Source organism: Gymnoscopelus microlampas (assembly GCF_963454915.1).
Source record: "Gymnoscopelus microlampas genome assembly, chromosome: 19".
Classification (NCBI taxonomy): Eukaryota; Metazoa; Chordata; class Actinopteri; order Myctophiformes; family Myctophidae; genus Gymnoscopelus; species Gymnoscopelus microlampas.
Genome location: NC_139956.1, coordinates 14,443,346 through 14,469,903, shown reverse-complemented (window position 1 = coordinate 14,469,903; position 26,558 = coordinate 14,443,346). Strand labels below are relative to the sequence as shown.

The window sequence follows — 26,558 nt, the reverse complement described above, 5'->3', positions numbered from 1 at the left end:
TTGAGTTACAAATGTTTGCTTTAAAATATATATATATTCAAAGATTTGTACAAATGTTCTCGATTTTTCAAAAATAGCAGATCTACAAGCTCGTAGCGCGGCACTCAGTGCTGCGCTACTAGCTTGTATATCTGCTATTTTTGAATAGCCAACGTGTCAAATAATGCTTTTTAGCTCAAATCTAAAAATGACACAGATGCGTTCACCGTCTTAATGGATTAAGATCCTAAGACCCTTTTCCAGTTCCCAAACTTGAGGTGCAATAGTTTTGATTCACAGTGTAATTAAACTTTTCAAACCCTCAAGGATTTTAAAACCACAGTTACACGCCCATTGCATTCACCCTGAGAGTGATGATGATCAAAACTATATATATCCATTTGGCCAATATACATTACCTGCTATTATGTTTTATATAATCTTTGACAACTTCGGTATCAGCAATTATGCAGCTGATATATCAGATTTTTAACCCTTTACACATGATCGGCTATTTTAGAAAGTGGTTAAATAAAACGGTTTTGTTCATGTGTATATTTACTTATTTGCTTGTTCATTGTATAATTAAAGTCAAATCTTCTAGTGAAGTTGAACATAATTCCAAGATTTTGCACTTTTTTTGGGTTCTTTATGCAAAATACCGTAACAGTCAAAACATCGGTAATTGGTGGCCTAAGCTGACTGTCCAAAATCGGGATCACATCGGACCTGGAACTGTGTCATTTTTAGATTTAAGCTAAAAAGCATTATTTTACACTTTGGGCTATTCAAAAATAGCAGATATACAAGCTCGTAGCGCGACACCGAGTGCCGCGCTACGAGCTTGTAGATCTGCTATTTTTGAAAAATCGTGAAAATGTGTGCAAATCTTCTGAATATAGATATTTTTAAAGCGAACATTTTTAACTCAAATCTTTGCTTCTGGGGGGTCCCTGGAACGAAATATTTTGATGGGGGTCCGCGGCCAAAAACATATAATTTTGGGGCTCCTTGACATGAAAAAGATTGAGCACCACTGATATAGAAACATACGTTTTTCAGAGTACCGTTGAGATTTAGGAGACATGTAGAATCGGCTTCAGGTCTCAATGGGTTAAATGCGTAGGTAAGAACATCTCAAATACGTGTCGGGATGGCTACGGGCAGGTGGAACGGATGCAGAATGAGGTTCCAACGCACAAGCACAACATTTCGAGGCGTGCTATCTTCTCCTCGTTCCGTGTTGGATAAGCCAACGTCATGCACCACAGAGGCAGCTGTTGGTTCCACAGCGATGGGAAGGTGCAACCTCTGATGCATTACCAAGCTATAAATAGCATCACGGAGCGGAGGCAAGACCTCTCCAATGGGAGGATGCGCTTCGAAGATCGGTTACAAAGAGGATTCTGTGTACAGGCAGCAAAACTATTTCCTTCCTGCTGGAATTTGAGCATTTGTGCACTGGGTACAGGCGCATAATGTATACTGCGTACATGCAGTGGTGGAAAAAGTACTCAAATTCTTTACTTAAGTAAAAGTACCGATACTGCAATATAAAAATACTCTTTTACAAGTAAAAAGTCCAGAAATCTAAATTTACTTGAGTAAAAGTCAAAATCAAAATGTACTTAAAGTACCAAAAGTAAATGTACAAAATATTTGAAAATAGCAGATCTACAAGCTCACAACGCGTCGCGATGCGACGCGTTGTGAGCTTGTAGATCGGCTATTTTCAAATAGCCTAGGTATAAAATAGGGCTAGTGGTTTGTAATGTAATCATTTATATCTGCAAAGTAGCTAGTAACTAAAGTTTTCAAATAATGTTAGTGGAGTAAAAGTACAATAGTTGCCTCTGAGATGTTAGTGGAGTAGAAGTAAAAGTATAGACAATTGGAAATACTCCAGTAAAGTAAAAGTACCTCAAAATTGTACTTTAAATATACAAAGAAATAACTGACAATGAACAAGCCACGCATTTAATAATTTAATGCCTTAAAATAGCTTGCGTTGTGAGCTTCTGGATCTGCTATTTTCGCAATGTTTCAACAGATGAATTCATTCACATGAATGGAAACGATTATGACGACGATTATGCTGAAATAATTGTGATTATCTCAAATAATTGCGATTATAGGCGATTACGTAATAGTTGTGACGGGCCTAGTTTGTGTGTGGTGTGTTCTGCAAATTTTCCACCTTTTATCCAGGCGGCTCGGACTAAACCCCTTTCACATTGTGGATTATAATTCCAGGGGATGAAGTCACTCATTGCTGGTGTATTTTAACCCATTAAAGACCTGAAGCCGATTCTAAAAAATGTCTTCTAACATCCTTCTGAAAACACGTATGTTGCCAATGCCATATCAGTGGTTGTCAAACTTTCTCATGTCAAGGACCCCCAAAATGATATTGTATTTGGCCGTGCACCCCTATTTGAAAATATTTTGTTCCAGGGACCCCCAGAAGAAAAGATTTGAGTTAAAAATGATCGCTTAAAAAAATATATATATATATATTCAAAGTTTGCGCCATAATTCTCGATTTTTTTCTCGAAAAATTGCAGATCTACAAGCTCATAGCGCGGCACGAAGTGCCGCGCTATGATCTTGTAGATCTGCTATTTTTGACTAGCCAAAGTATATATTTTAATGGTGTATATATATAATAATGACAAATATAGCTAAAAAAAGACAGATGCTTTTCCCGCTTTTAATGGGTTAATCATGTGTGGGATGACTATAGGAGTTTGGCCCTGTTTACTGTCACCGTTCACTGTTTTTCAGTGACGTCCAGATGTATAACAATGGGCTACAACAACTCTAGAAATGATAGACTCCCATCTGTTTGACGTCGTCATGGCCATGGCCATCTGCGGTTTGCCGTACCAAAAAAAAAAACAGCTGTCAAGATCGTTTGGTTGAAAAATATTTGGAATTAAACATATGCCCTTGTCCTTTAGAATGAAAAGCTTGTCCTTGTGTACAAGCGCTTAAATACAGTTAGTAGGCATGAGCGCGATAAAGGGCCTTGGGCATGCATAAACTCTTCTTTTAACAATGTGGTGGTAGCGATAACGGCCTACCTTCCAGATGAGAATAATTTTCTTTATTTATATCTTTTTTTCCCCCCTTGCTGCCTGCTACAATCACATTCTCAGATCTCTCGGCAAGGTCACTGACTCGAGGAAATGCTTTGAGAATATGGTATGTGCGGTATGTGCAGGAGTATGTGTGTATTATGATGTTCTTGAATAGAGAGATTGTAGTAGTGGTAGTAGCAGCTAGGCTGAAATAGAGTTCTTCTTTTGAAGTAGAAGTGCTTTATCTCTAGACGGCAGTGGTGGAAAAAAATACTCAAATTATTTAGTAAGTAAAAGTATCAATACTGCAATGTAGAAATACTCTGTTACGGGTAGAAGTCCGGAATTCAAAATGTACTTGAGTGAAAGTACGAAAGTATTGGTATCAAAATGTACTTAAAGTAGCAAAAGTAAAAGTACTAAAATGTTTGAAAATAGCAGATCTACAAGCTCACAACGCGTCCCTATGTATAAAATAGGGCTAAAGTGGTTAATGTATACAAATAATGGTAGTGGAGTAAAAGTACAATATTTGCCTCTGAGATGTAGTGGAGTAGAAATAAAAGTTTTGGAAATACTCAAGTAAAGTACAAATACCTCAAAATTGTACTTAAGTACAGTACTTAAGTAAATGTACTTAGTTACTTTCCACCACTGAAGGCTAGTGATGCAGGAAATGGAAAAAAATAAATGCAGAGGAATCTCACAGTTCCCTACAGTGGATTTAGAAGCATCGGGTGCACAGAATGACGAGGCAGAAAAAAAAAGAAGAGGAACAACTCTGTCAAGGACAAACGAGAACGCATTATGACTCCATTCATACGAGTCATCAGTGAAATGTCACTTCGCATGATGCCTGCCATGCTTACAAGAGCAAAGGGGAATGCAAGCTGTCAAGGTCACACGTGCGTGTACTCATGCACAGCCCTTCCCGCACACATGCACGCGGACACACACACACACACACACACACACGCACGCACGCACGCACGCACGCACGCACGCACGCACGCACGCACGCACACACACACACACACACACACACACACACGCACGCACGCACACTGACTTGTCACACAGAGAAACAGATTCACTTTGGTGCATGAGCTTGTGCCAGTGAAAACAGAGCCAAAATCCAATAAGGTTTTAAAAATAGAAAAGCCTGCTACTTTGATCTCACCATGACGATGAGGACTCCAAGTTGTATCATCCATTCCAGCTGTGGCTCCTTGTGGGCGTGTGTGTGTGTGTGTGTGTGTGTGTGTGTGTGTGTGTGTGTGTGTGTGTGTGTGTGTGTGTGTGTGTGTGTGTGTGTGTGTGTGTGTGTGTGTGTGTGTGTGTGTGTGTGTGTGTGTGTGTGTGTGTGTGTGTGTGTGTGTGTGTGTGTGGTGCGCGTGTGTGTGAGGGGGTGGGGTCGGTGGGGCGTAATATTGTAGTGGCAGTAATTATTATTTATTTTTTATACCTTGTTGTGTGCCTGGTTGACTGGACAATAGAGATACAAGTATTCTTGGGAATAATGTAACAGACCAACCAAATGCGTGCACATGCATGCACACACATACACGCACGCACGCGCGCACACATGCACACGCACTCACACGCACGCAGTGGGCTCGAACCAAACAATACAAACTAGGACACAGCACTGTTCTAGGCTAGATCTACTTTTGTTGCTGTCTGCAGTTACTTTGTGAGCTCTCCTTGTGACGTCGTTCACTGCTGGTTCTCCCTCTTTTATAATTTATTTATGCTGAATGGGAGTTATTGCGTAAGCGACGCGCTCATTTGCATCATAAGTGATTACGGCTGCTTTTTAAATGTTGCCCTCAATGGGGTACGGAGAAGCTACTTCCTTTACTCATAGCTTCTCATCGGAAAGAAAACCGCCCTCTTTCGTAAATATCCATTGTATTCAGTGGTGCTTGACGTCCCCTTATAGTCACTGAACACACAAATAGCCTGGACAGACGCCTACTTTGTGCCAAGTAAAACTGTGAGACCTGCAAAAAAGTAGACCCAGTGCTGCCGGTGTCCACGTCTAACATACTGTTTGGTGTTTATAGAATGAGGCAGGACTGTCACTATAGGCTCCTTGACACTAATGCAAGTAGGCCTTCCAATGTCATTTCCCAGGTCACTCCATATCTTTCAGTGGACCACAGCAGTCTGAAAACTCACCTCTTCAGACTCCATCTGATCCCTTAGTGCTCCTTTTTTTAGATTGAAAATGCTAGGTAATAATAGTTATAACCCATTAAGACCTGGAACTGTGTCATTTTTAGATTTGAGCTAAAAAGCATTATTTTACACTTTGGGCTATTCAAAAATAGCAGATATACAAGCTCATAGCGCGGCACCGAGTGCCGCGCTATGAGCTTGTAGATCTGCTATTTTTGAAAAATCGTGAAAATGTGTGCAAATCTTTGAATACTTATATTTTTAAAGCAAACATTTTTAACTCAAATCTTTGCTTCTGGGGGGCCCTGGAACAACATATTTTGATGGGGGTCCGCGGCCATATAGTTTTGGGGGTCCTTGACATGAAAAAGATTGAGCACCACTGATATAGAAACATGCGTTTTTCAGAATGCTGTTGAGATTTAGGAGACATGTAGAATCGGCTTCAGGTCTTAATGGGTTAAACTAGATAGACAGATAGACAGACAGACAGACCGGCACAGGTAAGAGTGGAGAGACACAGCTAAGATTAATAATAATAATAATAATAATAATAATAAAGGTAGCTAGGTATACTTAAAATATAGTCATGCAATGAAGACGGATGAGTGCCCTTGAGACATCAGTGTCTCAAGGGGGTGTTTTTTCTTTAGATTGTCTATGAAAGGAACAAGTATTGTTAATCAAACAATCCACTTCTAGTGAGTGAACCCTGTCTTTGTTTTTTACTCTCCATGGTTCTTGTTCAGCACCATGGAGAGCAACACAAGAATTGCTCCATTATTTAGCACATCTTAGCCGTTGGGAAGAAACCTTGTATCTCCATATTTCTTGTTTTTGTTTGTTGTTTCTGTTTTTCAAATGAAAGAATAGCCTATTTCATACTTGCCATGCTAAAGTAGCACAAATACACAATCTACAAGCTTACAACGCGTTGCATTGCGCCGCATTGTGAGCTTATAGATCTGCTATTTTCGCCACTTTTGTTTTAACCTTTAAAAAGATTTAAAATCTTCACCTACTGTATAATGACCACGTTGAAAGCGGTTAAGTCTGAAATATTTAACCAATGAAAATTATTGATAAGAGCTTGTGACTAAATAATTACATTGGATCCTGTGGTACACGGATTCTTGTTTTTCTTTTTTCTGTTTTTTTCTCCTCCTGCTTTGGACATACAAGGTTTCTGCCTGACGGCGATGACATTCAAACATCACCCACTACTACTACACAGCCCACAGATAGAGGATGGTTTCCTGAAATAGATTAGTAGCTTTGGCATAGATTACAGACCTTGCGTCAGAGATATATGGCTGTTTTGATAATCTAGAGCTGGGGAGACTATAGAACCAGAGGCGTAAGGCTGTGTCAAAAGCGGCTTGGTTGATGATGGCCCAGGAAGAGGAGAGAGGGTCCATTTAAGGGTCATTCCACGGAGCCTCTCTCTTTGATGCTTAATGAGTGTGGGTGTGTGTATGAAGTGCTCCGGGCAGCTCTGAATAGCTTAAACTGTTGTCTTTTCAACAGAGGCCATTCCCATTGATTCTAGTCAATTTGTTTTAGGCCTTGGTGTTGTTTCAGCTCTTCTGGGTGAACAGATGGTCAGATGAATTTGCTCAGCACCCATAGATAGAAGTTCTAACATTTCTGTCATCCAAGATCCAAACAACGTCATGTTCAGACTCAATCTTTGGGATAAATGGAAACGGGCTGACTAATTGTTGAATAAATTACTACCATTTACCAAATGCAAAATAATTTGCCCACTATGGATCACACTGAAATGAATCTTCTTTACCAGTCTTTTACTCTAGGAATCAGATTTATTCATGCTAATTTCCCAAGGACAACAAGGTTAAGACATTCTCGTATCCATATTCAGATGTGCGGGCACCTCTGATGCAGGTAAAGCTATCCAGGGAGGGCTTGTTTTTTTGTTTGTTTTTCCGCTATTCTTGAGTACGGTCAGGGATATATTTGGTCAGGAAGGGAGAGACTGAAGGTACGGTCAGGGTGCGGTGATGAAGAGGAGAAGGTGAAGCACTGAGGCTATAGCAAGAAACTGAAAGCCCTATCGATTAAGGGCTATTTTTGTGAACTGTGGTCGAATTAGCTAATGTACCCGCCACTGTAAAAAAAAAAAGAGTGAAGGACACCGATATCCTTATCTCAGGGGTGTATGAGATGACACCCAAGCTCATGAGATGGAGAGAGCCTATACATCCTAGAGTTGTGGCCGAGGCGGTGCTAACATTACTTCATTCGTTCTCCGTCGTTGAGGCGACAGAGATACATATGTCCCACAGATGACCACTGTTGACTGGTTTCACCAAAAACGTCTGAGAATGAAGCCTACAAGATTTCCACTGCCCTTCAAAATGGGCATGATTGCAATCAGACGGTCTCTAATGAGCTAATTAGGAAAAGCTCCGTGGCTCAACGCATTCGCCATGACCCTCTCCCCCCGGTCCTCTTCTCGTCCAAGAGAGCCCTCTCTCCACTCGTCTGGTCCATCTATGAGGGAGGAACATGAGCATCTGGCTCCCCCCGCCCCCCTCCCCCCTCCCCCCACACACACACACACACACACACACACACACACACACACACACACACACACACACACACACACACACACACACACACACACACACACACACACACACACACACACAATTGACCCCATCCCCACTCCAGCCCACCAAGGTGACCTGCACGGGTTTCCGGCAGCAGCAGCAGTCCTCTTCCTTCCCCACATATTAAGTGCTGCACTGGTCAGCCTGGCCATGGGCCGCTGACAGTGATGGAAGCAGACGATGATGCTGTCTTCCTCTTCTTCCCCTTCCATCTCCGCCCCCGAGATAAGGCTTTTGATTTTGCTTAAGTTCAAGTGCTTTGCTGTCACGAGCACAGTGCACTGCACACACACACACCATACAGCCTGCACAGCAACATTACAGGCAGTGAAATTGTACTCTGAGCTTTGTGTGAACAGTGTGAAGTAAACAAATACGACATGTAAGGTACACACACACACAGGCACGCATGCGTGCGCACGCGCGCACACAGTTAGCGGATATGCATTCAAATAATACGCCCTTCAACACAAGACAAAACACACATAGCTTTTGTATCTTGCGGGTTATAATGCCATTGTTTCAACTAATCCTATATGGATGCACCTTGAGCTGGTTTTCGACTGTAAGAGCTTAACGCGAGGGATTCCTTTTTGTCTCATTCATGCACACAGTTGCTGCCATAACCACTGGACAAACAGCAAAACACTAGAAGGGGAAAACATACACAGGCCACCTTGATTAAACACAGCTTTTGGGGATTGCATTCACTTGTGAAAATGACACAGCAGTTTTTTGTTCCCCTACTTGCCTCCTAGCAGCCACAGAGGTTCTGTTGTGATTGGCTTGTGGGGAGGAAGGTAAGAGGAAGCAATTCTGCTTTAGTCCTGGTGGGCATATGGAGCACCGCCTTGTGGGAAATCAGCACTGTGGCAGCTCCTGTAATTAGTTCTGCTTGTTAGAAAAATGAAGGGGTTACTAATTAGAAAGTAGATGGCTTCTTGACTTGTTGTGCATCTTTTCCCTCCTTCCTTGAAGATCATCATTATCGTCGCAAAATGGGTGAGAGAGGGTGGCAGAGAGAGGGAGAGAGAGAGAGAGAGAGAGAGAGAGAGAGGGGGAGAGAGAGAGAATTGCTGGTGCTGCTCAACGGTTTTGCTCTCACACGATGCATCTAGAATGATGGACAAATCTCGAAGGAGGTTCTGTCATGCTCTGACAGACAGGCTGCCTACTCTTTGCACGTGCTGGAAAATGCCTAGAGCTCTGCAAGATTTCAGCTATTCAAGTTCAAGCCCTGAGAAAGTATACAGGACTTTCACAAGGATCGAAGTAACAGTATTTTAGGTTGAATGCAAATATGCAATTTGCTTTTGCAGCATGTTTCTACGAAGCTAGCACAAATGCACATGCAAGTGTATTGTTGTGCACTTTTAATACAATGAATGTTAATGCAAATATCTTGCAAATGTGTCACCTGCATTACCCACATATGGAGGAGGAGCTGAGATTATTATAACTTAATGTTAACAAGACAGGGCCTAATGACGTTGTGGCTTCTATGTGGATCTCTGACATCATGTGGCCAGTCTATGACGTCAGTCATATATCTATGACGTATGACGTATGAATCACATGATGACATCATGTGTCATGCATCAGCATGATGACATCATAAAATGATGTCACAATGTAATTTAACTTCCCTTGACAATTAGTTGGCGACACAGACAGACCGACTGCTTTCTCCTGACACACGGCGACAAAGTCGGCAGCAGGGCTTTTGGAGTAAATTTGGAAACGCTACAAAGCCAGAGATGTTTGGGTCTGACAACTCCCGCAACGATTTCTACCACTCCAACTACAACGTGGATGACCAAGGCCAGGGAGGCTATGGCTACTGCGACACAGAAGACCAATTCAACAGACCCTACGGCGGTCAGTACACGGGACAGATATTCCATCCCCAACAGACCTACACTCCCTCCTCGTCGCAGTGCAGCAGCTTTGACGACGAGCCGCCGCTTCTCGAAGAGCTGGGGATCAACTTTGACCAGATCTGGCAGAAGACTCTGACAGTGCTCCATCCCATGAAGGCGGCCGACGGCTGCATCATGAACGAGACGGACCTGGCCGGACCGATTGTGTTCTGTCTGGCTTTCGGAGCCACGTTGCTCTTGACGGGAAAGATCCAGTTTGGTTACGTGTACGGTATCAGCGTCATCGGCTGCCTGGGCATGTACGCGCTCCTCAACCTGATGAGCATGACGGGCGTTTCTTTCGGCTGCGTGGCCAGCGTCCTGGGCTACTGCCTCCTTCCCATGATCGTCCTCTCCAGCTGCGGAGTCTTCTTTTCCTTACAAAGCATGTTTGGAATGATAATGGCGACGATAATCTTGGGCTGGTGCAGCTTCTCCGCCTCGAAGATCTTCATCTCGGTGCTCGCCATGGACGGACAGCAGCTGCTGGTGGCCTACCCCTGTGCTCTCCTCTATGGGGTCTTCGCTCTCATCTCCATTTTTTGAAGCGATCCCTTTCAAATGGAAAATGACCGACCACCCTGCAATTTCTGTAATGTCAGTCCAATTAGGCCCGTTCTTGATTAGTGTAATCATTGTTTTAACACAGTGATGATTACCGAATGTAAACCGGTAAACAAGCTTTACTATCATTAGGATTTTTATGGCATGGCTCTTATGGGCGAGCCATCTAGAAGATGGTAAGTCTTGTGTGTCTGTCCACAGCTAATCTCACAAACCGCAAAATCGATCAACGGCAATTTTTTTGTGCATGCTGACAGCATTTTTCTGTGCAGGCCGCCAAGGACGTTTGATTGATTGATTGATTGAATACTTTAACAGTTTGCAAATAGTACAGTGGCACGATTATACAGTGGTTCTAAAAGGATAACACAAAAAGCCCTGAGGGCCATTGTGGTCCTGTGTATTCAAGCCATAACCCCCACAAACATCTTTTTGACCAGTTTTATGTTTTTTTTTAACTCTTTCACTTAAAAGGAATGTTGTACTGGACGTAAACTGCGGTCTAATCGGGCTGAAACCTCACCCAAATATGGAGATGACTGGCATCATTGTACTGACGTCATAATTCGGGGAGCTACGTCTTTGGCCCACTGGCCGCATGCTCAAGAAATATGGCGGCGATTGTTTCAGCATTTTGTATTACGAGTCTGATGCCCGTTGGGAACGATGCTTTCCCGGTGGGCCGTCTGCTTCAAATACCCTAATTGACAATGTCACGAAGCCCACCGGATTGTCATCTTCCCCACCGGATTGGACACTAGATGTGCCGTCATCTTGATTGTAGTTCGGACATCATTGCAATTACCTCTTTCTGTCAGGAGAGGGGGACAACTGACAGAATTGAAGGATAGCAGCTTTAATGGAACCTAACATTCTTGTCATCACAATTAATACTGACAATGGTTTGTATCATAGATCATAACCCTCAAACAAAGACACAAAGTGGATATTCACTGTGTGATAACAATGCAGAAGTGGATGTGTTTTTAGAATGCTTCATCCCGTGCACTCAAATTTCATGAGACAAATCTATAATCTGGCTCTGATGTCTGAAAGTCAGGGCTTACTCAGTACAATATGGCTCTCAGCGAGGAACGCCCCCGTGACTCGTTCACATTTCCGCCAACCACCCCACCCCCGCACCATAAGCTGTGGGCAATTTGAGGCATGATAGCGGAAGCTGTGTTTTAGTGTGATGTCACTCACTCCAGCGCCGTAATTCCCCATAATACAGAATTACGCGCTTTGGGCCCTCGAAGGGGCAAGCGCCCCCTCATGCGCCGGCTGATCCGTTTCCAAGAACGGCGTTGATGTGTCATTACATAAGAACTGGGAGCAGGAGCTGCTGGGATTAAAGCACATACACAGAATCCAAAGAAAATACTCATCTCTCCGGGTGATTATTAGTCATAATATTTAATGCTGGGCTTAATGAGTGAACTGTGGCATAATCCTTGTCTGGCACTGTCACCTGTTCTCTCCAGACTCTCACCAGAATTGCCTCAGAGGAAAAGGAGTGTGAAGGAGATTAACTACAAAAGCCACAATGTATGTGGGAATTATCTGTGACATTTGAAATCCCAGAAGTGGGGTCTTTGACAAGTCGCAGGAGCCCGTTTACAAAACTACAAATAAATAAATGATGTCAATGAATACATTTAATAAGTAATGATGTGTATATATATATATATATATATATATATATATATATAGACCTCTATACAGTATATACATACACCTCTTGTCGTTGTTTTAGGCGTTACTCTTGGTTGCTCTGAAACATTTTGTGTTCTCTGTGTTTATGGCAAGATAACAGAAAATATGACTCTGTTGATTTACTGTAACGGTGACCATGGAGCTGAAAGTGTAGGAATTGTCGGAAAGGCCGAAACTAACAGATAGATAGGGGGTGAAATAATAATAAGAAGAAACCCTTTCGTTTGAACGCTTACACCCATTTTGGTGCTTGGTGATTTCATCCAGCACTATAGATGCTCAGCAATGTGAGTTTTACAGCATTGCAGATAAGCATTACCAGCAACTTGCATCTTTACTGACACATTCTGCCTGAATGTCCTGTTAAATTGATTACAGGCCACTCAGCACTGGAAGGCTTAATATGCAAAAATCTGAACAAAAGCTTGTCCCTTGCGGTTAGGAACATAGGCCTCAAGTGATTGCTAATTCACCCACACATCACACTCACACAGCCACATAATAATAGACGAATTGGGCACAGTCTCGTAAAGGAGTGAATACAAAGCTTTTGTTTAGAGAAGTGACTGCCATTTTCATACCTGTGTCAAGTACAACCTTTAGGAATGAAGCCAGGGGACCTGGGCGTCTGTCAACAATAGACTGGCATCACTTCATCGTGATTGGTTGAGTCGGCTCATGTGATGACCCTGTGAGGATTAGGTGTTATTCGTGTTTGTGAGAAAGGCCTGTCCAGATGCTGAGAGCATTTTTCACCCTTGTAGTCTGTCACATTTCTGGGGGGTTTCATAGACAGACAGTAGGTTCATTGACATGCACCTACTGCTGTACATAGCGAACTGTGTGTATCTAAAGTCAGACTTGGGTCACAGCTTGCCTGTCCTTGGACAATATTATATAATGGACTTTAGAAGAGGTCAATATTTACCGGTTAGGTCACCAAAGGTAGAGGTTTCTTTCTATCCCTGATGTTGAAGGTGGGATAATACAGTACTGTACTATGTCTATGACTCAGCTCGGAGAGGAGAACTGCATGATGGGGAGGGATATTTATCAACTTGAAGAAGAAGACTGCAAGGTCGAAGCGCAAGTTGCTTGTTTGCTGTTGTTGGGAATAGTTTGGAGCAATTAAAAGTGAGTTTCGAGCCCTTCTTTTGTCAAGGGATATTTCAGAACACAAAGAATGAGTGTTTTCCCTTTATTTTAGTGTAGGAATAGCATAATTCTAAAATAGATGTCCTTTATAGGCTTTAGTAATTGGGTTTATGCTTATTGGCTCTGTGCATAACTGTCGTCCCCGGTTTCTAGAAGGTGGCATACCCAATTCCTGTTCCGGTTCAGTGTCCCATAGCTTCGTTTGATTGGCTTGGCAGCAGATGGGAAACAGATCTGGAAACAAGAGAATACAGTTCCGCACAGAGCGTATTGTAATACATGTAAATGGTATTTAAACAAAGTGTATATTTACTGGTATGTATTGACTAATTTCAATTATGGAAGACCCATGTTTTTAGTGAAACTTTGAGGACACACTGAGATCACACACAGAGATCAATCTAGTTTAGTTTACCACTAACTCAACTGGCTAGCACAGCACAGCACAGCACAGCACAGCACAGCACAGCACAGCACAACAGTGTTGCCAGATTCTGTGATAGAAACAAGCAACCAGGTCTAGGAAAACCAGCCCAAAAGAAGCGACTATGGGCCACATGTGCACTTTAACATATACATCAGCTATTTGAAAATAGCAGATCTACAAGCTCACATCGCGTCGCGATGCGACGCGTTGTGAGCTTGTAGATCGGCTATTTTCAAATACAATCTTGCGGAGAAATTATAATAAGCAGATCTGGCAACCCTGAACGCAGAACGGCACGGCACAGCGCAGCGCAGCGCAGCGCAGCACAGCACAGCACAGCACAGCACAGCACAGCACAGCACAGCACAGCACGTTGCAGCACATCACAGTGCAAGGGGAGGAGGTATTTGTCCTTCAAGTCTCCTGTTCGACCACGTCACAGTCGATCATCACCATCACCACATGTTGCTGCTGCGATGTAATGTCTTCTCTACTGTCGTTTCATCTGTCTGTCTGGTTGTCTGCGGCATGCTTCACATCTATGTCCTGTTTTCTCTCCTCCTCCCCCCCCCCCCCTTCTTCCCCCCTCCCCCCTTTTTTCACTTCCTTTCTCTTTGTGTTGGATGAGAAGCTAAGTCCTGGGGCAGCGGAGGATGACAGCAGACTGTCGGTAGGTCCTGTCTGATTGACGTTCTCTTTCTCTCTGTTGCTCTTCTATGTATGTTGTCCCTGTTTCTTGTGTAGGTGTAGCTCTTCTCTAACCACCATACATACTGTGAGAAAAATGTATATATGTTCTCTGTTATCGCCAAACCTCAGCCTCGCCGCATGCAGACAGCTCATAGCCACTCTGACTGCCGCAGAGTCGTTCTCCCAAGAAGGAGACCCAGTTTTACAGGGAGACGAGTCTTGTATAGCTGAGGTGACAGGTTTCGGTTTGAGTCCCCAGTGCAGCCCACAAGTCCTGCTGTCCTCCTGCTGTCCTTGAGCAAGAAAGAACCCCTTATATACTATACGTGCTCAGTAATAAGAGCGTCAGCGAAAATGCCTTGATTTTAAAATGTCAATGGGTTCATCCAGGCTGCTCTTACCTCAGCTAATTATTGTATACACAGCATGCAGAAAACAGAAAATAGCAGTATAACAATGTGTTGATCCATGCCATGTCTATCTATAAATTACAGGAATCTGTGTATGTACAGGTATGTACATTATGTCTGTCTTTATGCATATAGCTCCAGAACCGCTCGTCCGATCTGCTTCGGTCGATCGGATGAGCGGTTCTCCAGAACCCGGCCCCGCTCCAAACAGCCACGCGGTTGCAGTACCTCGCAAGCCGCTCATCCAATCGACTTCACACTCGGCGGGTGTGTTGCTGAGTACCCCCCAAGGAAGTGCAATGTCGAGTGTGAAGTCGATCCATTTGAGCGGGCATGCTTTCCGAAGCGGTGGCCACGCCCCCGAGCGGGACCTGCATTAGTACTTGAAATGAAAACACAGTAAAAATGTGTTCATTTACCTGTGAGTGTAAAATGTAAAATGGAAGGGTCCATTTTCACATTCTGTGTTACATTAACACTGCAGATGTTACTGTGTACCTTTCATCAGTACTCTAATCTCTTCAGACAGATTTTTCGATTCGCAATGAAAATCTGTCTGAAAATCCAACGATCGCTGGATAGTTGGATAGAAGCTCTCCTAGAGGGCAGGCCTTTTAGCAGGAAGCCAGCTTAAAAATTAGCATAAAGGGGCTCGGCCAAGCCTGATTCCCTGTTATTCAGGCTTTGATACAAGCTTGCCCCAGAGGTTAAAAAATATATAGATATATTTAACCGAATGGTTCCCAGATTGTCAAAACACTGACGTCGATTCCTCTAAAAAAGATTTTTTTCAAGAACGGGAGCCAGATCAGACTGTTTTGTTGCAGCCACGGAAGCATTCTCAGTGGTCGCTACTAAACCACCTTCTTGTGTCATTTGGCAAGCCTTGCCAGTCTGTGTCTCTCCCTTGTCGCCCGCTCACACCCATATGGGCTTGTGAATTAGTAGCTGACACCTCCAGACTGTGCCTACGCGTCGTCAGTGGGGGAGCCAAAGGCGGGCACGCTCCAAACAGCTGCCGCCTGCAATGGTGGCCGGTTTCCCACAGTTCTCAAGTTCAGCTTTAAACTGCAGAGTGACCTTGTGAGGAATCCCTTGGGTTAATTTGAGAGAAAACCCAAATAACCCAAAGGTGTACTTAACTGAGAATGCATGCCCCAACCCTTAGTGGAGTATGGATTTGTCTGTAGTTATAATGGGTTGCATGTTGCACTTAATGGGGTTACTGTAGATGAGGATGTTGTACGTGTACTTCCTCAATAGTGTGGATAACAATACCAATAAAATAAAGAAAATTGCAATAATAAAATAAGGCAAATTAACAATAATTATAATAATAATAATTATTATTATTAAATTAATTATTATTATACTGTATAATAATAATAATAAAAATAGATGGAGTAGATTAGATTTGTGAGCAAATAGCTTTTTGTATTTTTGTAAGATGAGGAAATGAAGTGAAAGTGAAAAGAATTATGTGGCGGAAATAATCAAAGCTTGCATGCTTTAAAATGTGACATTAAGCGGCTCAGGAAAATAAGTACTATAGTATTATACAGTAGCATCTATACTTGGCTTTGTTGGCAGACTGCATTGATGCATGAAGAATCTCTGAATGGCCCCACAAACAATGGCCTTTGTTTTAAATGCATAATAGAAAAAAGTTTTCAAGACTATAATTGTCAAGCAGGTTATTGTGATGCCAGATCCCAGGGTTTTACAATCATGACATCAGAGACTGACGCTTTGTTCCTCTCCCTACAGGCCAGGCCTCGTCTTCAGAGGGGAGGAAGCTCCGCCTCTCTGCATAACAGCCTGATGAGGAACAGTATTTTCCAGCTGATGATCCATACTCTGGACCCGCTAAGCGAAGGTAAATCTGTCCCCTCCGGGGCACACAAACAAACACACAAAGTTCTGCTGCTTAACGATGGCTCTCCAGCCCATGTCTCCTCTAGGTTCCAGGAGATAACAGACGTTTTCGTTGTGTCTTGATAACAATGTAAGAAATATTAATCATAATGTTGAAGCTCCTTTCACGTGAAGAAAATATATACTATTGTTGTCGATGATACTTGATATATCAAAGAAATGATGATCATTACAAAAGAGCAAAGAGTTAGAAAAACAGGTTGTGCTTCAACTGTGGGCTTCTCGGTGGAATGCTAAACCCAAAACCCAGCTAGAAATATTCCGAAAGATGAAAAAGGTCAAGGAGGAACAAATACTCACATTTACACTTATTTATTCGGCTCACATCTCTCTCTGTGTGTCACACACACACACACACACACACACACACACACACACACACACACACACACACACACACACACACACACACACACACACACACACACACACACACACACACACACACATCTTACATGTTTTGGCAAAGAGCATTCCTCAGAGTGCCTGAGGAAGGCTCTTTGTCGATACACTTAAGTGTTGTTTTTTGGTTGTTTCGGGTTTTTTTGGTCAGGTTTCTTCTTTTTTTGTGATGTGAGCCAAATAAATAAGTGTAAATGTGAGTATTTTCTCCTCCTTGACTTGACGTTTTGAGACTACATTTTTCATATCTTTTAAAGGGGTCTGCACAGCAGCTTAATGGGCTGGAAATTGATACCGTGCAAAAGTAAACAGTGAACAGCTTACTTTTGCACGGCAAAACATTTCAGAGCATTACAGTAAGCTGTTGTGCGGGTGTTTTCTTCTGATGCAGTCACTTAAAAGTCTTTGTCCTGCACCAGCGACAAAATATATGGATGTGATGTGCATAACATTTCCTTTTGAATCTGATAGGGTGATACGGAAATGGTCATATCTTCTTCATTTTCAGCGTGATCACTTTAGGGATAGATAATAAGATTTTATTTTTTACAGGCTTGGTCTTGCTCTATCAAAGTAGGATAAAGGATAAAAGATAGCCCTGGATTTGGGGAATCCAAGCTGTTTAAGTTGACACGGCAATAATGTACTCGCGGCAGCTGTTGATCACTGTCTCTTTCACTGGAAGCAAGGCGTTTTATGAGCACCTGAAACATGTTGGTGGTTTGAACCTGAGCTCACTCTGGTAGCTGTGAATCACCAAATATCCACCTCCGTATTGCTGACAGTCAAATCAATGATAAATGTGACATCCTTGAATACCAAGGCCAAGATCCAGTGTCTCCAAAGTTAGCAGCTAGCAGAGATGATGGTGTTTCAACTGTGTCAGCCATATGTATACCTAGTTAATCCATATGGTATGTCACATTTATCCCTCTGAAGACCCATCTGTGAGCAGATGCGGGCTCGGTCTCGCATCAAGACCAAAGTGTTGGGAAGAGACGATTTCCCTTTAATCCAGGATGAAAGTCTATTAGCTTACTGCTGAAGGAAATGCTAAATGGCAGTGTCGTAGTAGCTTGGCACAGGGAATAAATATGTTAATACACCTGGGAAGACGCAGTGTCACTATATTCCCAGCCCCTCCCCAAAAAAAGAAGCTAATGTTGGGTAAAAGGAACGTATAGCATGCAATAAGCAGACAGCTATGCTGTACATAAGACGGGGTGTATGTGAAATGATTAACTTTTTATTTATTTTTTGCTTTGATGAAAAGAGTACAGTGAGTCACTTGTTGATATGATTGGTGTTAATCCTCGTAAAATAAAATTATTAATGTTGATATTAAGCCTGCTCACAGGTCGAGAGCACAGAGCTTTTTTTCCCTCTGCCTTTTTTCCTCGTAAAAAAATATGAATGTTGATATTAAACCTGCTCACAGGTCGAGAGCGCAGAACTTTTTTTCCCTCTGCCTTTTCTTCAGTGATTTCCTTGAAATTTGTGCATGTATGTAGCTGGATTATCTATGTGAATATTAGTCGATGATATGTCTTGTAGTGGCCGTATACCATCTAAAAAAGGCACATAGGTAGATGGAAAAGAGATGGACTACTCAGTCTTGAACATATCAGTAGGGCATTGACAGAAATATGTCCTCAAAATATGTGCTCAAACTGAATTGCATTGTCCTTATGGTATCTATCAAAGCAATGCCTAATTTATACTCTTTCGCATGACTGTGTCGTTTGCCAAAAAGAACAGATATTCTACCAAGCGTCAGCTTGAATATCTTCTTTTCACTAAGTGACACCGTCGTACGATGGGGTATAAAGTGAGCTTACTGCGTACAGTACGGTACATGCTTGAAATATTTGATTTACTCTGTTTGTTCTGCAAATGACTATCTAATCTTGTCCACACAGTTGCCCTTGTCCAAACTGTGTGTTGTTCCTGCTGATCAATGGTTTGCATCCTGCATTTAAAATGGTTTAAGTAGGCAAATCTGCCTCCAACAATAGAATGACAAAATGGTGTAGGGTTTCATACTTCTTTCTGGATTTCATTGATTATAGCCGCAAAACTGTACGTGGAAATTTGCAGACAGAACAAACAGAACAAACTACTTTAGGTTATGGTCTCATCTCAGAGATGAGTGAGTCCGTTCCATGAGCATTTACCAACATAAAGACTGAAAAGGTGTGTTTTGTCTGCAATCTTTGTCGTGAGAAACTAAGAGGGGGCGAGAAGGAGAGAGAGAGAGAGAGAGGTAGAGCATTTCCAAGTCAGTGCTACTCGTCCTTGCGTGCTGCGAGTTCTATAAGTGTAGTTCAGTGGGGATGCAGAGAGAGCCAGCAGGGCTGCAGCATCTATGCATTTTTCATAGACACTTCTGAAAATAAGTTGGTTGTTTACTAGCGCTGGAGACTGACTGGTTACTGTCCGTTCCACTGTTTCTGGGCATTAGATGTTAGTGTGTGTGTGTGTGTGTGTGTGTGTGTGTGTGTGTGTGTGTGTGTGTGTGTGTGTGTGTGTGTGTGTGTGTGTGTGTGTGTGTGTGTGTGTGTGTGTGTGTGTGTGTGTGTGTGTGTGTGCGCGCGCGCGCATGTGTGCGTGCGTGTGCTTGGGTGTCCTTACGTTTGTGTGTGTATGTGTGTGTGTGTGTGTGTGCGTGTGTGTGTGTGTGTGTGTGTGTGTGTGTGTGTGTGTGTGTGTGCGTGTGTGTGTATGTATGTATGTGTTCATGCACGTGCACGAGCTGTGTATGCTTCAGCATGCATGCACATGCACGTGTCACAAGCTCAAATCCCTGAATTAACCTATCATCTGTTTTTAATCACCTGTAAATTAACCTAACATGTTTGATTGTTTGGTTTTTTTTCCAACTTTCTCTCGCTGTCACCTTTAATTTCATCTGACAAAGTTGACCTGTCCAGAATGTACTTTTTCCCATCATGAAGCAACTGTAATGCGGTCCAAATGATGCAATGTTTCCTATCAGCTTACATTACCGTGTGGTTTTATCTTTTTCTCTCTGTCTCTCTCATCTCTATTTTCCTCTACTGTCCCCTCAGAATTTGCTGACTCTGGTGAGTTCCTTCTCTAATATCTGTATCCTCCCCCCCAAAAAAATATGTGTGTGGTCATTCCAACAGTCTGGAAGCAAACCATTTGCCAAAACCCCTGTCCAACATGTACTGTACAGCATCTCTCGAGTTATGTCCACTCTCTCTTTACTGTCCGAGTACTGTATTTACTCTCGTCTGTGGATTTTATTCTCTCTCTTGAAAACCTCCATGACCATCGTGTTTCCCCATGATCCCCTGTTTCTCTCTCGCCTACGTTGTACCTGTTTTAACTGTAGTAATCTATGTGTTAGTGGTTCTCGAACATTTCAAGGACCCCCAGAATTCTGAGAGTGTACAAATGGAACCAAATGAACCTGTGAACGGGGCCATTTGGTTCCATGTGTATACTCTCAGAGTTATAGACCTGTAAGGGTCGATTTGGAACCCCCCCCCTCCCCCAAAGGAAACCTGAGGGTCCTTGGAACCCACTTTGAGAACCATTGTGTTATACTAACCAACTCGGTCTGTCTGTATATTTTAATCTCTGTCCCAGTAGTTTATGACCACACTATCATTTACTGTACCAATTAGGCTCTTTTTATCATAAAGTCAAGTGAAATACAGTAAAGACCAGCGTCACAAGAAGTTGGCAATGAAGGAATGAGGGGGAGTTCAATAATCAGTCGGCCTTGACGTGACGCGGTTGTTGTTTGCCTATTCGCGCGCATAGAGCATTTGGAGAAAAGGTGTCAGCCCTTTTTCAGTGCCATTCCTTTGGAGTCCAAGTCAATAGGAGCTTGACAGAGCAATTAATGGCAAACGGGCTAAAATTAGTTAGTCCTCAACAAGCTTTTTACCTCAAGCTGTTCTCATCAAACTATTATTGATTTACGGTATTTGAGCAGTTGGGCACATTCTGTACCCATGGTTTCCCTGAGAAACAAAGGATCTTTATTGAGCAGTGTAATGTTGTTGTTCTGCGGACGTGACTCGTCCAGAAGGTCTGGGAGTCAAAAATGTCCTGCAAATCCCCCAGAGAGACAGAAAAAAACTAAAAACTAAACTGACGGACATAATGAATCCTATCTCCTGATTTGTGCATCTAATTAAGGACCAATTCACATTTGACAAAATAATGAAATCCACCAATCCGTGCCTAGAAACCATCACCATAAAAGGTCTATGTTTCTCTGACACCAAGCTGGAGAGTGAACTGTGCTGGCTGTGAAGGCAGGGATCTTGATGGGAGAATGGTTAAAAGGTGTTTTGTTTGTTGGGGACTCGCAATACAGACGCACGCTGTATATGGACACACGCTCCTGAGCATTTCCCCAAGGCCCAAACCCAACTTGGAGAAATGTGTGTTGTTTAACAGGGGACCTCCCTGAATCCAGACTCTCCGGGGTAGATGACTCTGGTGAGTTCCTTCTCTAATTTCTGCATCCTCCCCCCAAAACAAGACCTATTTGTTATTTTAGCACTGAGCTAACATGACCTTTTTTTCTGGGGATTTGGGGGATTTAAAAGTGTCCTGAGGTGCAGTTCCTCCTAAACAGTTTCTTTTGCGTGAAGTTTCATTGTTTTGGGGAGAAATACGTGTGAGATTGTCACGTGGCTGGCTGCAGAGAAACGGCAGAGCGGCTTGTACTGTAGCAGCAAACACCACACAGGCTCAGCTGTTGGTGTTTACTTGCAAACCACATACCAGCCTTTTTTTTGCCATTTGGATCCTCTGTCAGGGGGAGGAGATATTGGGCTTCATGTGCCACAGGCAGGGCTACTCGTCAGTCAATAGGTGTCCTAGCGAACACCAGGGTCAAAAACAGGGAGACCGCCTTCAACCACTGCAGATGTGCTACTTATATTACATTAACATACCAAACAGATTGGTTAAAATAAAGTCCTATATTCATTCAGTTCATTCAAATTCACTATTGAGATTGTTTAAATCGCCCCGGCCCTAATTTAGGTCCATTGTGCCATGGGCTAATGCCTATACTGTATATGCATGGATTGTGGGTTTTGAGGAATGAAAACCTATCCAAGAGGGACAAAAGGGACCCACATGTCAAAAAAAGGCTGGTATGGTCCTTTAAGCGCAAATATTAACATTTCCCGTAATTATATAGAGTTGCTTGTTTGTTTAGCCTAACATGCAGTTAGGCTGGTTATTACAATTTCAGTTTGTGTGAGTGCAAGTGAGTGAAAATTGCAGATCGTTTCAAACTTGCATGTCACCATAGTAAAGACAAAATATTGGTTGAATATATTGTTTGACTTTCATACTAGGCAAAATAAGAAAATCTATTTACCTAAGTGAAATAATGAAATCTCACGGATGTCTTAATTAGTTATCTTTTAAAAAAAAAGAGAAAAAAAAGAAAGAAAGAAGAATCTGGTCGTTTTAGGAAATTTTCTTTTGCACATTTACTGCAAGGGAAAAGCTTGCGCTCTATCTCTTTTCTCCCATTCATTGGTGTGGAGCTACAAAGAATATCACTTAGGAGAGACATCAAATATTGAAGCACAAAGAGGGATGGGGGGGTGAAAAGGAGAGAGTAGTTGCTCTCACCATACTGAGCTCTGAGCGAATGGACAAAAACAAGCCATCCGAACAGCACTCACATGGACAATGCTGACTTTGAAAGGGTACACCTTTCACTAAGCTCCTCCGACGACATACGTTTACAGATGTGAACTCTGCCCGCACAGTGATGTCTGCATTGTTGGTGGTAACATTTAAGTTTTTACTTCAGTGGCACAACCGCATCGCTCAGCAAAAATGCCACATTCTCAACTGAAGAAAAGTGTTGATGCAACGTCATCACTTTTTACCGTTGAAAAGACATACTGTATTTGTCGAGCAACACTGTTGTACAACGAAGTATAAATTTGTCGTAAGGCTTTGCATATTCATTGCCAAAGCTGACCTCGCCATAAAAACAGCCTGGCTTTGGCAAAAGTCAAACCAGGCTTTGACTTTGCCTTTCGCACTTTCTACCAATATTAAATGCCCTAATTAGTGCATTGGATGTTTTATTTTTATTTGTATTATCAACTTGTCTTGCCTTTATTTATAAAATAAATAAATAATTATCCCACTATTTTTGTAACCCATTTTTTTCACCCAGTGCCAATTGCCTAAGCTGTAATCCTGGGCGCTACTTTCCCTCTGCCAGCCTGGGGAGAGCCCCGAACTGAGCTCATGGTTCCTTCAATGCATGAGGAGTGAGCAGGCCGCTCCTTATCACCTGACAGGGGGGAGTTCCCCCCGGTAGGACGTAGCGCGTGGAAGGAACACGTTATTCCAAACAGTTCCTTTCCCCTCCGTCAGGCGCCCGGGTGACCAGGGGGAGGCAGTATAGAGACCAGGATTACTGCATGTTTTTTGTGAGGGTACCTACCCCTAGGAGACACGGGGAGAACATGCAAACTCCACACAGAAAGGCCGTTTCGCCAACCCCACCTAGGGTGTGGGCACTGATGACGCGGAGGAGAGAACACGCCCCCCCAGCGCCCACGGCGCCCGGGGCGGGAATCGAACCTTCTAGCTGTGAGGTGACAGCGCTACCGACTGCACCACCGTGCCCCCACGTGCCTTTATTGATAGTTAAAGTATAGAGAGACAGGAAACAGGGAGAGAGTCGGGGAGTAAAATGCAGTAAAGGTCCGTCCGGCCTGCTAAACAAACTGGTAACTCGCTGTCAGGCATCAGAGCCTATGTGTGGTACTAGCCTCGATCTCCAGGCTTTTATTTTTTATTTTTGCTAAAAAATAAGAGCCTGGACCAGTCTGTTGACGTTCGTGGAATAGGAAATGTTTCATTTCCCCAACCAACCAGCGTGCAGTGGGCTTCGCTCCAAATGTTGTGACGTCAGGGCTCTCAATGCTACACATTGGGGAGGAGGAGGGGCATGGGGCGGGGCGGGGGCTGACGGACAGATCGGTGAACCAATGGGATCTCAAGGAATTTTTCTCTGGAGATTTTGAACCCGCCCCTCTATGCCAGATATGAGACACGCTAGGGCAGCCTACTGTGGTACAAGCCTTACAGGAGTAGTTCACCCAAAACATTACTTATTTTCTAGCAATTACACACCCCATGAAGCCTTGAATTCATGGAGATTTTTTGTCGCTCATCAAAGCCAATAATTTGATGAGCAACTGAGTCTCCGGTAGGACTCTTTGAGTGTCCTACTGACCAATGACCCAGTCATCAAATTATTGGCTTAGGAATGCGACAAAAACAAAAAAATCAAGGCTTCATGGGGTGTGTAATTGATAGAAAAACATTTTTTTTTAGGTGAACTACTCCTTTAACCAATTATCAACTACTGCTATATTATCTTGATTACAAACATCTTTGCAAGAGGTGCTTTTCCATGTTTCTGGGCTAGAGTGTAAAGCCCCAGGCTAAGGGTATAACCTGGCACTGACTACTTAGCCAGTGTTGTGTTCTAGTTTTTTTCGGAAGGTATACGCTACGATACGATGCGCGTGTGGTCGTGGGTATACGCTCTCACGTTTTCAATGGATGAAACAGTTTTTGAAGGTATACGGTAGCGACGAAAAAAAATCTCAAGGTATACGCCGTACACAGCATCTGACGGTAGAACACACCACTGTACTTAGCCCATTGTTCACACACATTCTGTGCTGCCTGGTCCAGTGCCTAGCGCTAAACCTGGGCTTACTGACTTAGGCCTACTTAGTGTTAGAGGAGTTAGCCGTGATCTAGGCATTCACAAATGAAGCCCTGGACTAAAGTCTGCTCGACTAATACATGCTTGACAGAGCATGTGGCTTGGTCAATAACAATTCTACAGTTAAGCAGCCGTCCCCTTTCACAGTAGCCATTCAGTCACCTAATTGAGTGATTTATGGAGCTAGCTGTACTTATACTAGTCCTAAATAAGTCTGGGGTTAAAGGTGTGGTAAGGGGCTGTGCCCACCAAGGTGCTTTTTCCTGAGTGCAACGTATGTTTTTAACAGTTTACAATGGGAGCGGTGTGTTTTGGGAAACGCCAGCAGCTACACTCAGTGCTAGCCTTCTTCAAAAGGGAAGTGTGAACATTCCCTTAGCCATAGGCTAAATTCTCTCTTTGGCTACGAACTGACTTATTGCGGCAGTGGCTCAGGGGTAGAGTGGCCGGTTAGAGTGAACTGGAAAACCGCAACGTTCCCAGTTCGATACCGGGCTGGGGCGCTCCCCTAGAGTTAGTGTCGAAGTGTCCTTGAGCAAGACGCTGAACCCCTAATTGCTCCCGATGAGCAGGTTGGTGCCTTGCATGGTTTCCTCCGCCATCGGTGTGTGAATGTGTGTGTGAATGGGTTAATGGCACAATCAATGTAAAGCGCTTCGGATAGAAGCGCTATATAAATGCACCATTTACCATTTTTACCATTTATTGCTGGGCTCGTGTGAAATCATTTCCTGAGTACATGTGGCTATGTATGTGACAAGGAGTGTTTTAATGTGTCCACTGATGATTGAGTGGTTAAGTCCTTTGCCCCCTGGATTCACTCATACATAGTACCTCTAGCGGGGGGCCATTAGAATTCAATTCCCGTTCCCCTCTGCTGCCGTCTCTCCCTCCATGCCGTCTCCCTCCACTATCTATGTACCCGTCTCAGTACAGACAGAGATGAACAATGAAACCACGAAGAAAAGGATCACCTAGCAGATAACGTGTTTCCCTTTCAGCTCTGCTCTGCGTTAAATAGATCACATTCTACTGCGTGTGATTGGGCCGCAAGGTTGCGCACGGTATAGTGACCCCATTGGATGGCTTACGACAGATCATTATGTCATTGTCCCCGGCCTTGAAAATTGCTGGTGCCGTTATGTCACTTGTATTGACTGGACATTATACAGTATGTTCCTGTGTGGGCTGAATAGTATGCAGGGTGTCCTGTATGGGCTGAACAGACAGGGCAAGGTAATTTCTCTTATAGCCGCATATAGTACACGATTTTATGGCGCCGTCTAATATATAGCCTACATTCAGTGGTGGAAAAAGTACTCAAATTCTTTACTTAAGTAAAAGTACCAATACTGCAATATTAAAATACTCTGTTACAAGTGAAAGTCCAGAATTAAACATTTACTTGAGTAAAAGTACAAAAGTACTGGCATCAAAATGTACTTAAAGTACCAAAAGTAAAAGTACTAAATATTTGAAAATAGCAGATGCGACGCGTTGTGAGCTTGTAGATCGGCTATTTTCAAATAGCCTATGTATAAAATAGGGTTAAAGTGGTTAATGCATGTTTCATTATATCATAATTTACATCTGAAAAGTAACTAGTAACTAAAGTTTTTAAATAATTGTAGTGGAGTAGAAGTAAAAGTATTGGAAATTGGAAATACTCAAGTAAAGTACAAATACCTCAAAATTATAC

General features: G+C 43.0%; 3 protein-coding genes across 3 annotated transcripts in view; 2 read left to right on the top strand and 1 right to left on the bottom strand.

The window, feature by feature from the left end:
* The window catches only part of LOC311034328 (uncharacterized protein), a 492,900-nt gene that overhangs the window by 90,606 nt on the left and 375,736 nt on the right, over positions 1–26,558 (bottom strand). The window lies entirely within an intron of this gene.
* Positions 1–26,558, top strand: part of LOC311034893 (solute carrier family 24 member 2) — a gene marked incomplete at both ends in the record, with an annotated part of 62,181 nt that overhangs the window by 9,352 nt on the left and 26,271 nt on the right. The window contains 3 exons of the mRNA XM_084042922.1: positions 14,286–14,327; positions 16,525–16,633; positions 20,163–20,177. Coding sequence (XP_083899048.1) covers positions 14,286–14,327; positions 16,525–16,633; positions 20,163–20,177 — 166 coding nt within the window. The remainder of the gene's footprint in view (positions 1–14,285; positions 14,328–16,524; positions 16,634–20,162; positions 20,178–26,558) is intronic.
* On the top strand, positions 9,634–10,341 carry LOC311034894 (protein YIPF5-like; the record flags this gene model as incomplete). Its single annotated transcript, XM_084042923.1, has 1 exon — positions 9,634–10,341. One exon carries the CDS (start codon positions 9,634–9,636, stop codon positions 10,339–10,341), a length of 708 nt encoding a protein of 235 aa, XP_083899049.1.